The sequence below is a fragment of the Eumetopias jubatus genome, unplaced genomic scaffold, assembly GCF_037043125.1.
Source record: "Eumetopias jubatus isolate StellerSeaLion01/CBP00866 unplaced genomic scaffold, mEumJub1_p1.0 scaffold_14, whole genome shotgun sequence".
In the NCBI taxonomy this organism is placed as follows: domain Eukaryota; kingdom Metazoa; phylum Chordata; class Mammalia; order Carnivora; family Otariidae; genus Eumetopias; species Eumetopias jubatus.
The window spans coordinates 56,594,373-56,609,405 of record NW_028274820.1 but is presented as its reverse complement, the minus strand read 5'-3'; the positions used below and the strand labels follow the sequence as shown (position 1 = coordinate 56,609,405).

Here is a 15,033-nt window from a genome sequence, read left to right as displayed (position 1 = left end):
AAATGCTTCTTGAGGTGAGGGGCTGTAATAGCTTCTCTAAATCCAGCCTGCTATTTTCCTTGAGAGTAAGGACTGATTTTATACTAACCTGCATTCTGAAAAACACATGAATCTTCAAATAATAGAGATAACACAGATGTAGATTTTAATAATCAAGACAACCAAAATCCAAAATAAAAGAAATACTATTTATTTGTAAGACCTGAGAATTTTATTTTGGATCATTCTGAGAGGAAACCAAGCAAAAACAGGGAAAACAGGTCTTAGAAAAAAAGGAAAGCAAAATTAACAAAAATATAAAACCTTAAGATTTCTTGCAGAAACTTCAAGGAGTCAATCTAATCTGAGTTTAAGATGACCAAATTATAAGCACTTTCTGTTAAGCCATTTATCTAATTTTAGTTTTTTTTTTTTAAAGATTGTATTTATTTGAAAGAAAGAGAGCAAGTGAGCATGAGCGGGGGAGGGGCAGAGGCAGAGAGAAAAGCAGACTTCTCCCTGATCAAGGAGCTCAATGTGGGGCTTGATCCCAGGAACCTGGGATCATGACCTGAGCTGAAGGCAGAAGCTTAACTGACTGAGCCACCCAGGCACCCCTTATTTTAGTTTCTAAGAACTGTTTAAAAAATAATCACAGAACTATGGCAACAATCTATATAGAAAGCAGGTTTATGCCAGATGCAAGAACATCCCTAGAAGTAGTTTCATGAAAAATGCATAAAAACACTTCTGGCTTCATTCATTTCACAAGATCACAAAGAATGCAGCTCTAGGGAGCTGGGAAAGGTGGGCACTGAGCTAGGCTGTAGAGAAGCTATGGGTCGCACGGAGTCACTTCACCTTTCAGGGATGTTAGCTCCCTTTCCCATGAAACAAAAAGACTGAACTAGATGATCTTAGAGCCCTCCCCCACTTTCAGCCCTAAAATCCAATGATCTTAGGGTCCAAATGATTTAGAAAAGCATCGCTGAACAAAGAGCTACTAGTTAATTTATTCATTATCGAGCACTTCCCTTTCCAGGAACTATGCTGAAATATCTTAAAACATTACTTTAATTTCCTCAATAATCCTATGAGGTAAGAACCTTATCTAACAGATAACAAAATCTTAGAGAGTTAAGTACCATGTCAAACGTTATAGAGTTAGAAAGTGGTAACCCCAAGATTTAAGTTCAAATTTGTCAGACTCCAAAACTGCACTCTTAACTCCTACACAGCCCTGCTTCTCTAAAAATCTTATTACAGGGCCTCCTAGAAAGAACACTGGATTGGGAATGGAGTAATCTGGGTTCTTCCCGTTCCTGTTGTATTTCTAGCTAAGTCACTCCAGGTATCTGACTTGACATCAAAGGACCTGAACCAACCTCATCTACAAATCATACAAATCAGGAAGTTGGAAGGATGGCTGTGAAGTCCTCCTGCACAGCCTCCATATCTTATCACTTAGAAAAGCAATGCTTAAGCACTAAAACCACAGCTTCTCTGAAAACGGGGATTTCCCCCCGTCTTTGTATGGTATTTGGCCCAAGGCTTAGCACACTGAAGGGAATATTTCTACTGAGTGTTAGGCCACAGTTGTGGAAAAGTGTGTCTCATCCAGCTAAGCCAACTTCATTTTATACTTTCTAAAGGTCAAAGACTACAGATCCTGCACATGGCTCCTAGCACTGCAGTGCTGCCTTTACATTACACTGACTCCAGGATGCATCTTGTCACTCTGGCCCCTGGTCCTTTGGTGGCTGCACTATTGAGGGACAGGAAACCTGTGACAACCAACAAACAGTACCTGATGTTAGAAACCAGGCTTTTCTTTACTTTTTTGGTAAATCAAAATAGTTTCCATCTTTATCATTTGCTAGAGCAATTCTTCTCCCAGGAATTTACCCTACAGAAAAAACTGGGACAGTGTACAAAGTTGGCATATACAAGATGTTTCACTGCAGGGTTATTTTACAGGGAAAAATAGGAAAAAGGCCAAATGTGCATGAAGAAGATAAGCATTAAACAAATTATGGTATATCCTTAGATTTAGATAAATTATGCTATATCCTTATGATGGAATACTCTGTAGCCCTTCAAAAGGATGATATTTTCACTGACATGAAAATACCTCCACAGTATAAGTGCTGAAAGAGTAAAAACAGTTTCTGCAAGACAGCACATATAGTATGATCTCATATATGTAAAATGAGAAGACTGGAACGATGTTCCCTAGCTACTGATGACTGTCTTTTGATACTGGGAGTGCCTGGGCTTTCTCTTTTATATCTTGCTAAATTTGAATTTTCCACAGTGAGCATGTGTTTATTCTTTTTTTTTTTTAAAGATTTTATTTATTTATTTGAGAGAGAGAGTGAGCGAGAGAAAGAGCACAAGCCCCGAGGGAGAGGCAGAGGCAGAGGGAAAAGCAGACTCCCTGCTGAGCAGGGAGTCCGATGCAGGGTTCAATCCCAGGACCCAGGGGTCATGACCTGAGCCAAAGGCAGACACTTAACCAACTGTGCCACCCAGGCGCCCCTGTTTTGTTTTGTTTTGTTTTAACAGAAAAAGTAAATACAACAACCAGGCAAATGTTACCAAAAATATGGTACAAGGAAAACAACTTCTCAGAGCAAATGCTTATAACAGTGCTAAATGTTTTAACAAAAAAGTGAAAGTAAAACTAATGTAAGGTTTTAAGAACTGAAAAACTTAACAGCTACTATACTATGAGGCTGCATTTCAACTACAGGACAGATCAAAAACAGTCTTTGCCTTCTGTCCAAACAGCACAGTTACTAGGGTACTCTGGTTTTCAGAAGTAAACACTTGATCATGCCAAGTAATTTCACAGATTGTACCCATTTTGAAATACACTCATTTTCAACAAGGTCACACAAATATTTCTGGATACATATTAAACTCTCAAAGTCCAGAAAGGGGTTTAATAATCAGCCATTAGGAGAAACCACTCTTGTAATCTAAGTTCTTCAAGAAATACAGCATTGTAGTTTGAAAAATGGCTTCCACTGTGGGTGCTGGGTGGGGTGGGAGGGGCATGACTGTGTTGTTGTAAACTGCTAGATAAAATGAGGAACAGCAAACCTGTTAAGTGGTCATTTCTCAGCTGTTAATGATTGTTAAACATTAGCAAGGAGTCTGAAGTAAGGCCAGAGACCAGTTTAAAGGGAATTACTGATTCAGAACAACTGCTGTTTTATAAAGTCACAAAATGTTCTTCCTTTCCACTCTCAGATGAAAACTGTACCACCAAAACCCAAAAACTCAAACCTAAACTACTTAGAAATTTAAATATGAAATGAAATGCAATCCAAAAGTGAAACCTGAGAAAGATATTATGCTCAATAATACGGCTTGTCCTTTAAGTAGAAAATAAATGAAATAGGAGGGAAATATCCCTGTGCTGGCACTCTGCGAGTTATCTCAACAGATTTGCCTTTAGATGAACCCTGATATGTTATTTTAAATCTTGGCACAGGAAGGCATATTACCCTTTAAATGATTATCTCAAATCTCAAAATGCAGTTAACATACTCATTTAATAAACTGTCTTCACCAATGGGACAAACATCTGCTCTGTCTCAGATGTGCAGAGTACAAGAGATAATGCCAAGGGGCACGAGTTAGGGAAGGTGAAGAGACAAAATGAAGAAATGAGATGGTAGGCCTTTTTACATTTAAATATGGAAAGTGAGGAATCCGAAAGATGGCAGGGAGAAACTGAGCCCATGAAGATCAAAGAAAAGATGGAGTCAAATGAACATAACTGAAATTCACACAAATCCTGAGATTTCAACTTTTTGTTAACAGACCAGAAAACTGAAGTTTAGAAAGACTAGCTGATTTGCCTAAGCTCATATACCTAAACCTGAAATGCTCTTTCTATATAAAAGAGCTGCTTTCCTTTACCAAAAAAAAAGGCAAAAAAAAAAAAAGCTCACCAAAAAAAAAAAAGACCAATGGCCTAGTCCTTCAGTTTTTCCACCTAATTTCTTTTTTTAAAGCACAAAGTTGTTAGGTTCCATTCAGTTAAGTAATGCTTTGGAAGCCTGTATGAAAAATTTTAATAACCATACTTATCAAGCCAAAAAGATGCATTCATACTTAGGACAATATATTCTTGTCTTTTCTCTTTCTTTCTGTCCAAACTCTACCAATAAGTTTCCCTCAAGAAAATCTCCATGAAGCTTCCATGGACAAATCCAATTCAGGGGGAGCTCTTCAAATCAATAAGGCTGTTACTGCCTGTCCCATATTGGGTCTTTTTTTCTTTCTTTCTTTCTTTTTTTTTTTTTTAAGTAGCCTCCACCCTGGGCATGGAGCCCAACATGGGGCTTGAACTCAACCCTGAGATCAAGACCTGAGCTGAGATCAACAGTTGGACACTTAACCAACTGAGCCACCCAGGCGCCCCCCATATTGGGACTTTTAAATGGTTATGTTCAGTGGCTACCTCACTGACCTCAACCTCTAACTGCTTTATGCTTCTGTACATATTCCGTACAATGTGCTCTGTTGTTTCTAACAGCTGAGGGTAATTATCTCTATACCGGATCATCAATATTCAAAGAAAATAATCACACCAAATCTATTTGGACATGTTTTAATACTCCTAGATCTGACTGTGCCTCTGGGTCATCATATGAACAATTACCAAGGTAGCCAACAGAAATTTTTTAAGTGACATGGTATAGTAAATAGTGATAATTTATCTCCTTCTCTGTTGGTTACCCTCAGCCTGACCCTTACCCCTGTAGCCCTGTATTCATATGCCCACTACTCTCCAGCCAATCCTAGGATGGCTGGAGTCCTTTAAAATACCACCACACATAGATATCATCTTTAGTTTCCTCATTCCTTCCCACTTACAGCCCTCACTCAAACACCTACAGCTGTTTCTGCTCTCTCCCAGGTTTTTTAGGGGGCTGATCTGTTAATTTATGATAATTAAAGAGAATGAGTCTGACATCATCACTTCCGTGGTTAGTCATATTTTCCTGGTGTTTCTTGCAGATGCAGTGACAAAAGGAACCAGATTCCTGAAGGGGGAAGTTCGTGGGACGCAACGGGCTGTCAGTTTCATTTTAGAACAAAACTACAAAACTGTGTGGTGCTTGAAAAGAGAAGAACAGAGGCTCTCAATATCTTGGAAGACATTCTAGGGAGGCAGAGCACTCTGCTGAGAATTTACTTCAGAATGTGTTCCAGTCTCTTCCACATAAACGTGAGGGACCACTTGTCTAACCAAACTGCCTGCAAACAATCAAGCTTGAGGAACACTTACTGTGCACAAGCTGCAGAGGACACTGTTACCACTGGGTGCCTATTGTAACAACAACTAAGGAAGCTTAAGGGATACCCATGATGTCCCACACTTGCATTCCAACAATGTCAGCCCCTGGGCACGCAGCTATAGGACCAATCCACTTGGGATGACTGCTGCCCATGTTGGATATTTTGTTCCTCTAGGTGCTCCTGATCATTTTAGCAGTGCTCTCCCTTTTACCTCGGTGTACTGCTTCTACAGCCCTCTTTTGCTGGTAGCAAACACTACTGATAGACTCTTATAAAAGCCTTGTTAGTTTTTTAATTTAAGGTTTACACTTCTTTATGCACACATCTTTCACAATCATATGCAATGTACAACTGCCCACTTCCACCCTGATCACAGAGTGGGACCATCTCCTCAGGAGAGGGCTGTTTTTAAGAGGTAAGGTGGCCATGATACTGTGAGAAAAAGCACGGCAATACCTATATTAAACAATATTTCCAACAGGAAAGTGTGTTCTAGGTTGAAGGTAATTTCATTTTTTTTTATTTAGGGCCCACCTATATTTAAATTCAGTCCTATAAGGCCAACTGACAAAATTGCTTATGAAATGTTATATAAACTTATACTGCTTTATTCATCCTTTTGAACTTGAGTGTCCACACTGGGCCAGACACTAAGCTCAGTGATGGGTCTACTTAAAGAGTTCTGAGTAAGAAATGTACTCAGGGTAAACCTTCTGAACCTGATGGTTCCATGTGATACAGCACCATATGGTTTTCTGCCTTTGTAATTTATAGGCTCTGGCCCTTACTTACCCTACTGGTCTTAGTCCTTATTTGTTTTTGGCAGGGAATATGCAGAATTCCTTTTTCTCTAGGGCACAGTCTCCTATTTCTCCACCATATTAAAGTGGTGAGCCACTTTACAAAGTTCTAAGCCCTTCAGAGTTCATCGTTTTACCGGTAGGAAGAGTCCAAATAAAAACTGGTCCGTTAGGTCAACTTTTATTTAGGCATCAATATCATAAGACATTCTCATTCTACAATTAGAGAATACCAATACTAAGAGAATAGAGAACTGGTTACATATAAACAACTTTCAGTAATCACTAAGGACTTGAAAACTTTAAAAACAGGTACAGGTGGGGAAAGGGAGGCTCAACAAGCTTTATAAAAGGACCATAACAAGAATTATATAATTTCAATTTGATACAGCAACCCAAGACTTTTTTCTATTAATACTCAGGAAAGAAAATTAAGATTTTCTTTATCATTTTTCAGTCAGCAATTAATACAAATATTTGCCTCCTCTCACCAGTGACATCCAAGGAAAAATCTAAAGACAATAGTTTTTAGGGATACTGTCTTAATTCTGGATAATTTGATTATGTAATACTGCTTCGACTGACCCCTTTGAAGGAGATCAATTCTGAAAATGATAAATTTTTGGCTAGTACAGGACATACAAATGGGTCCCACTTAATGAAGGTCAATTCTTGAATTTCTGAATTCTAAGTTCAAGAATTTTAAAGTAATTCCTGTATAGTACTTTCCATTAAGCAATCTATTTGAATCGAATAATGAAATAATGTTCACTTAGGCAGATTCGAGATTAATAATAATGAAATCAGCCTTCCCAATTATTTTATTAGAATAATGATTAATCAACTTATATTAAAATATTATATACAAAAAATAGTAATGGGTGAAAGTTCCTCAAGATAAAGTTTTATAGTAAAAAGAAGGGAGGGCCTGGTACTTCTAACAGACACATTTAATAAACACTGAAGTGGGATTCTAATGGTGTTAGCTTCAGGGAATAAGAGATAATTGATAGAATGAGGATATTTTTATTGGTAGTTATTTTCTCATTTATTTGAATTTTTCCATTGAAAGTCTAAAAATTTGTGGTTGACTATACAAAAGAGCAGTAAGATGTATGGGTCATTGATAAGAGCAAATAGGAATTACAGTCTCATTTCCAGGCTTGTGGAGAATATGTGTTTCTTTTCAACTGTCCAATAAAAAAAAAATCAAGGAAAATGTTAGGACTACAGACCAAAATAAAGTGCTAAGAGTCATTCCACGTTTGCCATATACTACAAACAATGCTTACTGTCTCCTAAATGAAATCAGGATTCTCCTATCCCTCTGTACATCAAAATAGCCACCTCCTTTATTTTAATATAAAATATTTTCTACCAAAATGTAGTTTAATTGCCTTTTTAAAAAACTGAAGTATAGTTGACACACAATGTGACACTAGTTTCAGGTGTACAACATTCGACAAGTCTGTATGTTATGCTCTCCTCGTTAAGTGTAGCTAGGTTTTTTGCTTTTAACTGTAAACCAATACCATAGTTAGGCTTTGGAAAACAAGAGGGGATTATGATCAACACCTGAAAGCTGCAATTCATAGAATTATAAAGTCCTATGATTTCAATTTTTGCTTGGAAAAAACACCTTATTTATAAATTTCCTGCTCTTGAATCAAAAGGATCCTGAAAAATCAAAAAGCACTGAAATTAAACAGGCACTGGTATGTCAAGAGTCTTAACCTTACCTGATGTGAAACAGATGGGTAGGTGTATCAATCTCTTAAGCACAATGCCATTGTACTGCATAGGCCAGGAAGCCTTGTGTTACCTGCCAGACACCCAGTCGTTACTGAGAAAGGAAGCCAGATGTCTTTGTAAGAAAATCAGCTTATATTCTGGAGACCGAGGAATGGGCCAGACACAGATGGATGAGCTGAGAGCAGCCCAGTAGGGACAGTCCAAATATGAAGGTGTTTAACCAATCCAATTCTGATCCTCCATACTTGGAGAGGTCTTTTTGCTATCTGACAGCATATCTCTTCTATGAATCATGGTGTTAAGTATTACAGTAAGCAGAAGAAGCCTTCTTTGGTAAGACCTCCTTCTCTACCAAAATAGAGAAGGAACTGCTGCTTTGTAGGAACTGCCAAGACCAGTGCCTCTAATTGTTGCAGCAGTGCCAGGTGTGGTCTTCTTCCTGGACCAGACTGAAACAACTACTAAAATTTGGCATATAGCTAACACTTTGGTTAATGTATATTTCTGTTACTGTCTACTCAGACAGTTAGATGGGATTTCTTTTCAGCTGGCAGGGAAAACAAAATAATTTCATCGTCTGACCCCAAGGATCTTCTGACTCTCTGTATGCTGTAATCTAAGCTGCAGGAGCCTTGGTCTATCTCACTTTACCAAAGGTAGCCATATACTGTCTTGTATATTGATGCCCATAATACTGATCAGGTCTGGAGAACAGGACATGGTAAGACAAGTGCTTGACAGAAGTTTATCCTAGAATACAGTGGTGGTCACTACAAAGTTCCCAGATGTCTACAGGTCTAGAGCAGGGGTTGGCAAACTATGGCCTACACACCAACTCTTAGCCCACTGCCTGTTTTTGTAAATAATGTTTTATTGGAACACAGCCATGCCCATTTGTTCATGTATGAAAAAAAATGGAAAATATTTATTTTCTGGTCTTTCACAGAAAAAAAGTTTGTCAAGTTCCGACCTACAGTAGGCTGGTATAGCTCCTTGGAAACAAAGGATATACCTTGCTGCCCCAAGTATCTCCCACATATTACAGATGGCATATCCTGTAATTGAGTGTCCCATTTAAATACTTTAACTGGGTAAACCAAAAATCCCCTCCAGTTGCAAGTAAAAGCTAGAGCAGGAGACAGCTTTCTAAATGGGACAGGCTACAGTAAAATGGCTTGGCTGCTTAGATTACTTGTGATCCTGGGGCAGCAGGATACTGACCAGGATGCTGCTTATAGGGGCGCCTGGTGGCTCAGTTGTTAAGCATCTGCCTTCGGCTCAGGTAATGATCCCAGGGTCCTGGGATTGAGCCCCGCATCGGGCTCCCTGCTCAGCGGGAAGCCTGCTTCTCCCTCTCCCACTCCCCCTGTTTGTGTTCCCTCTCTCGCTGTCTGTCAGATAAATAAATAAAATCTTTAAAAAAAAAAAAAGGATGCTGCTCATAGCTTGGATCATGTTCCAGTATGACCACAGAGCTTCTGGCGCTAGGTCAACCTCCTTTAAGCAGGTATCATTTTTTTTTAGGAAATAGCTCCTGGCTGGCCACTAGGTCTTGACAGACAGCAAATGTCTGACATCAAGGAAAACCAGGTAACCATACCATTAACACATTTTGAATAGTTTTACCTAATCTACCAAATCACAAATAGCATGCCTTCGACCAATAATTTGGTATTTAAACATAGCCCTGGGCTTACAGAGGTTTCAAAGGCAGAGAATACCCAAATGAGCTAATTACAACCCTTTCCGAGGAGGCCTTCTCTGTCAACCAGGGTTATGTCTCCATAGAGGTAGTCCCTATAAATCAGCTGATAAATTTGAGAGACCTGAGCTTGGTTCATTTATGACAGTACTAGCCAACAGCAGACTGCTAAAGCGTTATAGTCCCTTCAGAAATGGTACCTGAAGGACAATTCAGAAGAAACCTTCTGATCTGGCAGAACCCTAGCAGTTCCTTTTATTTTCCATTATGCCCTTCAGGAGTGAAAGGCTCAGTAAGGTCAGTTTTTATCAATTCTTGACAGTGGCTAATGGTTTACCTAGATGGATGTAGACCTGAAATAAGTAACAATGTAAAATTATTGACAAAAAGATTTGAGGAAGGATAATGTAGATGACCCTTTAGAAAGGACACAAATTTGCATCCCATATGAATTCTTACCAGAGTACCCACAACTTCAGCAAAGTCTCTTAATAATTTTAATCACATGGATAGGACTGCATCTCTATCTTCCCTCTCCAATCTGAGGCTTGCTCAGTGGGTTTATGAGCGATCACAGGGGCAGTGATAGAAGCTGCATAAGCCAGCAGCTTTGGAAGCTAATGCACCTCCTCTCCCTAAGGTCAAGTGGCTATCCACTACTGGACAGCACCCATTTTGTCAGGAATATGGACCAATCCTAAGCCCTTGATTTGTTACCAAACCTTGGGGAACCAGTTAGTTACCTAATGCCAGGCTAATTACACTGGGACCCCCTCCACTGTTAAAGGGACAATGCCCTGCTCTCATTGGAATTGATACTGATTCTGAATTTGCATTGATCTTCACTATGTTTTGCACTCTTGACAACATCACTGTATGCGTTTTTACAAATGCTTTGTTCATCACCTCTACAGTACTACATAAAGCACCTCCAAAGAAATGAGTATCAGATTAAGTATCCTGAAGTCAAGAGGATGCTTCAGCTATCTATCATCAACCAAAAATGGGCCAACAAAATGATAAAACAGACCATTATATGCTTAGGTTTAATACCAGTTATAGGTGATATCTTTTATGACTGTGCTCAGCCCCAGAAATACATACAGAACTAGCAAAATACGGTATTATCTCTTACATAGCCAAAACACACAGGTCTAACAAACAAGGAGTAGAAATGTGACTGTGTTCTCTCAAGGTTTTAACTAATAATTAAGAAAAATTGTGTTTCTAGACCTAGGACTCAGGCTTTGCTGGCCCAAATGGCATAACATATACCAGAAAACACATTAAAATTGGCGATCATTTCTAGATGGTTGAGTTAAAGGTAACTTTATCTTTTTTCTTTGTTATTTTCTTGGTTTTCCAAATTTTCTAGAATTACTATGTATTATTTTACATTAAAACATAACTACTAAAAAAACCCAAAAAACCACATACAGCTCCAGAATATTTTCACTGAAGATGACACATAAGGAAAGCAAGGAGTTGCTAACAAAATGAGATGATAGGAAAACTAGTTTTCCATTTTCTCTGATAGCGATTACTATGCAGTGCTCCAGAGCAATTATGGAAACATTTAAAATCTGACTAAGCCTCAATTTCCTTATTTGTTAAACAAAGAGAACTGTGTATCTCAAAAGATACATGAAAGAACAAATAAACTGCAGCTTCTCTAAAGGCATGACCTATTATTACTAATGGCAGGTGAGTGTATATGTGCTCAAGGCTTTGAAAAGCAAAAACAAAAATTAGTTACCTTTGGGTTAAAATATCTACAAGACTGTGGCTGGGAGCCTCCGAATAGGGCTATGCGATAGTCATGTTTCTTTCTTCTGGGCCTTGTGCCTTCTACCAATTCCTCTCGATCCTCTGGAGACAACAGATGATACCTCATTCCACCTGTAGAAAAACACATGGCAACTGTTCAAGAACTTCAGGCACTTTAATGCTTTGAAAATGAAATAACCAAATATCATAGTGCTTTTTTATTTCTGTAACTTTTTCTACTATCCCTCTATAGCATTTAAGCAAAGAGTGAGGGGGGAAGTGGCAGGAAAATGTGTAAGGATCTGAGTCCCAACCAATTTGTTATTCTTAGCAATCACTTTTATGCTAAGAATGCCCCATCCACTTATTACATACCAGTGAATTATCTGGCTCTTCAAGCAATGGCTGCCAAAATAATCATGACTGAAATTCAGATCTCCTAACCTAGCAGTTCTCAATCTTACCTGCACATGAAAATTACTTAGGAAATCTCTGAAACTACTACAGACCTATCAAATAAAAAATTTTGTTGGTATGGTCCAGGCACTAGTACTGACACTTAAAATGTGGTTCAAAGGCCAGCAGCTTCAGCATCTGGGAGTTTGTTAGAACTACTGAACCTCAGAATCTACTTAGTGAATCAGAATCTACATATTTAACAAAATCCCAAGGTAATTTAGATGCACACAAAACTTTGAGAAGTAGATGCCTTAGATGATTTTTTTAAAAGATTTATTTATTTGAGAGAGAGAGGGGGATCAAGTGGAGGAGTTAAGTGACCAACTCCTGGTTCTGGCTTAGGTCTTGATCTCAGGGTTATGAGATCAAGCCCAGCATCCGACTCCATGCTCAACACGGAGTCTGCTGGAGATTCTTTCTTCTTTCTCCCTCTGACCCTCAAGCTTGTGCTCTCTCTCCCTCTAAAATAAATTAATAAATCTTAAAAAAAAAAAAAGGCTCCAAATGGGGACGCTAAGGCAAAAATCACAGAAGCCATGAAAAAAAAATTCAGACTTAACTACATAAAATTTTAAGTTAAATTGCTGCATGGCAGAAAAAAAAAGACAATGACAAACTAGGAAAATATTTATTAATCATATAACAGACCAATTGGAAAGATACCCAATTAATAAGATTAAAACCAGTTACGAATAGAAAATTCCATTAAGTAACTGAACACAGTTCACAGAAAAAGAACTACAAACAACCTTAAACATATGAAAAGATGCTCAAGTGTTCTAGAGAAATACAAATTAAATCATACTTTTTCACTTATCAGATTGGCCATGATCAAACTGTCTGGAACATAGGGTATAAGATAGGTGTGGGGAAACACACGCTGATTCCTACACATTGCTGGGGGGGATGTGGACAGGTACAAACTATATGGAGAGCAATATACTATGATCTCCCCAAATTTACAAATGCACACACTCTTTAGTCAGTAATTCTTCTAGGAGTTTATCAACGTAAAGTTCAGTCAGAGAAGTGGTTAAAAATTACTGTGTATTCATACAACGGAATATTATACGTGGCTTTTAAGAAAAGTGAAAAAGGGTAGTATATAGCCATGGAATGCTCTCCAAAAACTAATGTGGGATGAAAAGAAGCAGTATGTAGCCGAATACACAGTATAACACTTGTGTTTTAAAACTATATTTTATATAGTTATATACACAATTTATACAAGTATATGTAAGTAAATGCGTATGCAGACTATCTATGGAAGGATATACAAGATAGTAATAGTACCTCCAGCATGAGGGGATGAGGGGGTAGGGAGCAGGGGTATTGGAGAGATTTTCTTTTCACTATATACCCTTTTATATCTTTGAACTATATATGATGTGTAGTATTACTGATCCCAAAATAAAATAATGTCAACAATTCTTAACACATGCAAAACACCCTGTTCATGAGGCTATGGTGGCCCTTTATAAAAGAGAGACAGGTTGGAGAAGTTTGTGAGCAAATGAAAATCAGTATCAGTATTTAGCACTTCCTTTGTTTTGAAGTTTGGGTAAAAGCACTTCGTATTAGACCAGCAGGCAACCTTTGCAGCTAAGGCTCTGGTCCATGATCTAGGTCAGGGGTCAGACTTTTTCTGGAAAGGGCCAGATAGTAAATATTTTAGGTTTTGCAGGCCACATTCGGTTTCTGTCACATACTCTCCATTTGTTTTTATAATCCTTTATAAATGCAAAGACCACTTTTAATTCAGGGCTAGCTACAGCCTGTGGCATGTCGTTTGCTGACCTCCCCTTCAGCCCTCCCACTCCAGGTCTAAGACAGCAGTTCTTAAAAGTGTGCTTTCCTGACCACCACCAGCGGCGACGGCACCTGAAAACTCGTTAAAAATCCAGATTACTGTACACTACCCCAGACTTCGGAATCAGAAATGCTAGGGTTTGAGAGCTACTGCTCTTAGGAGGGCTCCACACAGGCCACAAGTGCATTGTGGATACTCCCAACCAGAGAAGACAGATAGCAAAGAAGGAGAGAGACAGGAGGGAACTGTTTCCAGGCAGCTCACTGGGTAAAAGTGGTGGACTGTGGCCAATGGTGTTGACCCCTGAAGGAAGCATAAGCTGGGGCTTCACTCACAGGCTTTTTCTCTCCAAGGACAGGGTTGGGGACAAACATTCTGACATCTTTCCCTGAGGAGCTCTTTGCTTCTTAGGCTTAATTGCTTTAGGAGTTATTCCTTTGAGAGTCAGGCATTGTCATTTGCAAATTTTGAGTAAGAAGTTGGTCTGGCCCTTTGTGGTGGCTTTGACTGTGTTTTTCATTTTTATTTTATAATTCATTTTCTTTTAGTTATAAATTCTTTTACTCTACTTTTCTACTGTCTTTCTGTTTTGCTTCCACTCTCAAAAGACAGCTCTAACGCAGATGGTAGGAAGGTTAACTAACTGATGACCTTAAGAAGGGAAGCTGGAGGTCTTCTTTCCCCCATTTAGCTCTGCCCGGGTCCCAAAGTTGGGAAGATTCTCAGCTGCTGTGCCAGTCAAGGAATTTTAGAATAACCTACTGTCTTTATTTAAAAAGAGAAAAGGGGAAAAAAATGTAATAAACAACAGAGTTTCCTGCTCAAGAACCTTGATTGGCTTTCTGGAATCCTTGTACTTGGTTGGATTTCTGGAACAATCCTGCTATCCTGTTTCTAAATCAATTCACAATTCACATAAGAACTAAATACTGCACTTGACTGAGATTGGATAGTTGTCTTTCTTCAGCTTTACAGTATGAAGAAACAGGTGCAGCTCTTTGTCAATGAAACCAAAAATACAACACACGGTGTGGGAATGGAGGCGTGACAAAAAACCTCATATTAACATGTGTGAAATCCAAAAGGTGAAAGCCCTAATCTAAATGCATCTTTTTGGTCCCAATTTTCATTCATCTCTCTGAACTTCAGAGACTAGGGGCCACCCATGCTCCACTTCTTAAAACTCTCCTTGTACCTTGGTTTTCAAGACACTGGACTTCAGTTCAAGCAGTTTAGTACATTCTTCTTTCCTGGTTCTTTTCCTCCTAGCACTGCTTAAATGTAGGTATTCACAAAAATATGTCCTTGACTTATACCCTCTTCTCTTTTTCCCTTGACATTTTAACTGGATTAAAATATTCCTAGTCTTTTAAAAAAATTTTTATTTTAACAGAAAGATATTATACCATATACTGTTTTATGCTTTTGCCAATTATGAAAAATTTGTA

At 38.5% G+C, this 15,033-nt stretch overlaps 1 protein-coding gene across 4 annotated transcripts in view; it reads right to left on the bottom strand.

Annotated features, from left to right (window-relative positions):
- KLHL7 (kelch like family member 7) overlaps positions 1 to 15,033 on the bottom strand; it is a 64,515-nt gene that overhangs the window by 15,047 nt on the left and 34,435 nt on the right. For all 4 annotated transcript variants that reach the window (XM_028119352.2, XM_028119355.1, XM_028119354.2 and 1 more), the window contains one exon: positions 11,306 to 11,448. In XM_028119352.2, the coding sequence (XP_027975153.1) occupies positions 11,306 to 11,448 (143 nt within the window). The remainder of the gene's footprint in view (positions 1 to 11,305; positions 11,449 to 15,033) is intronic.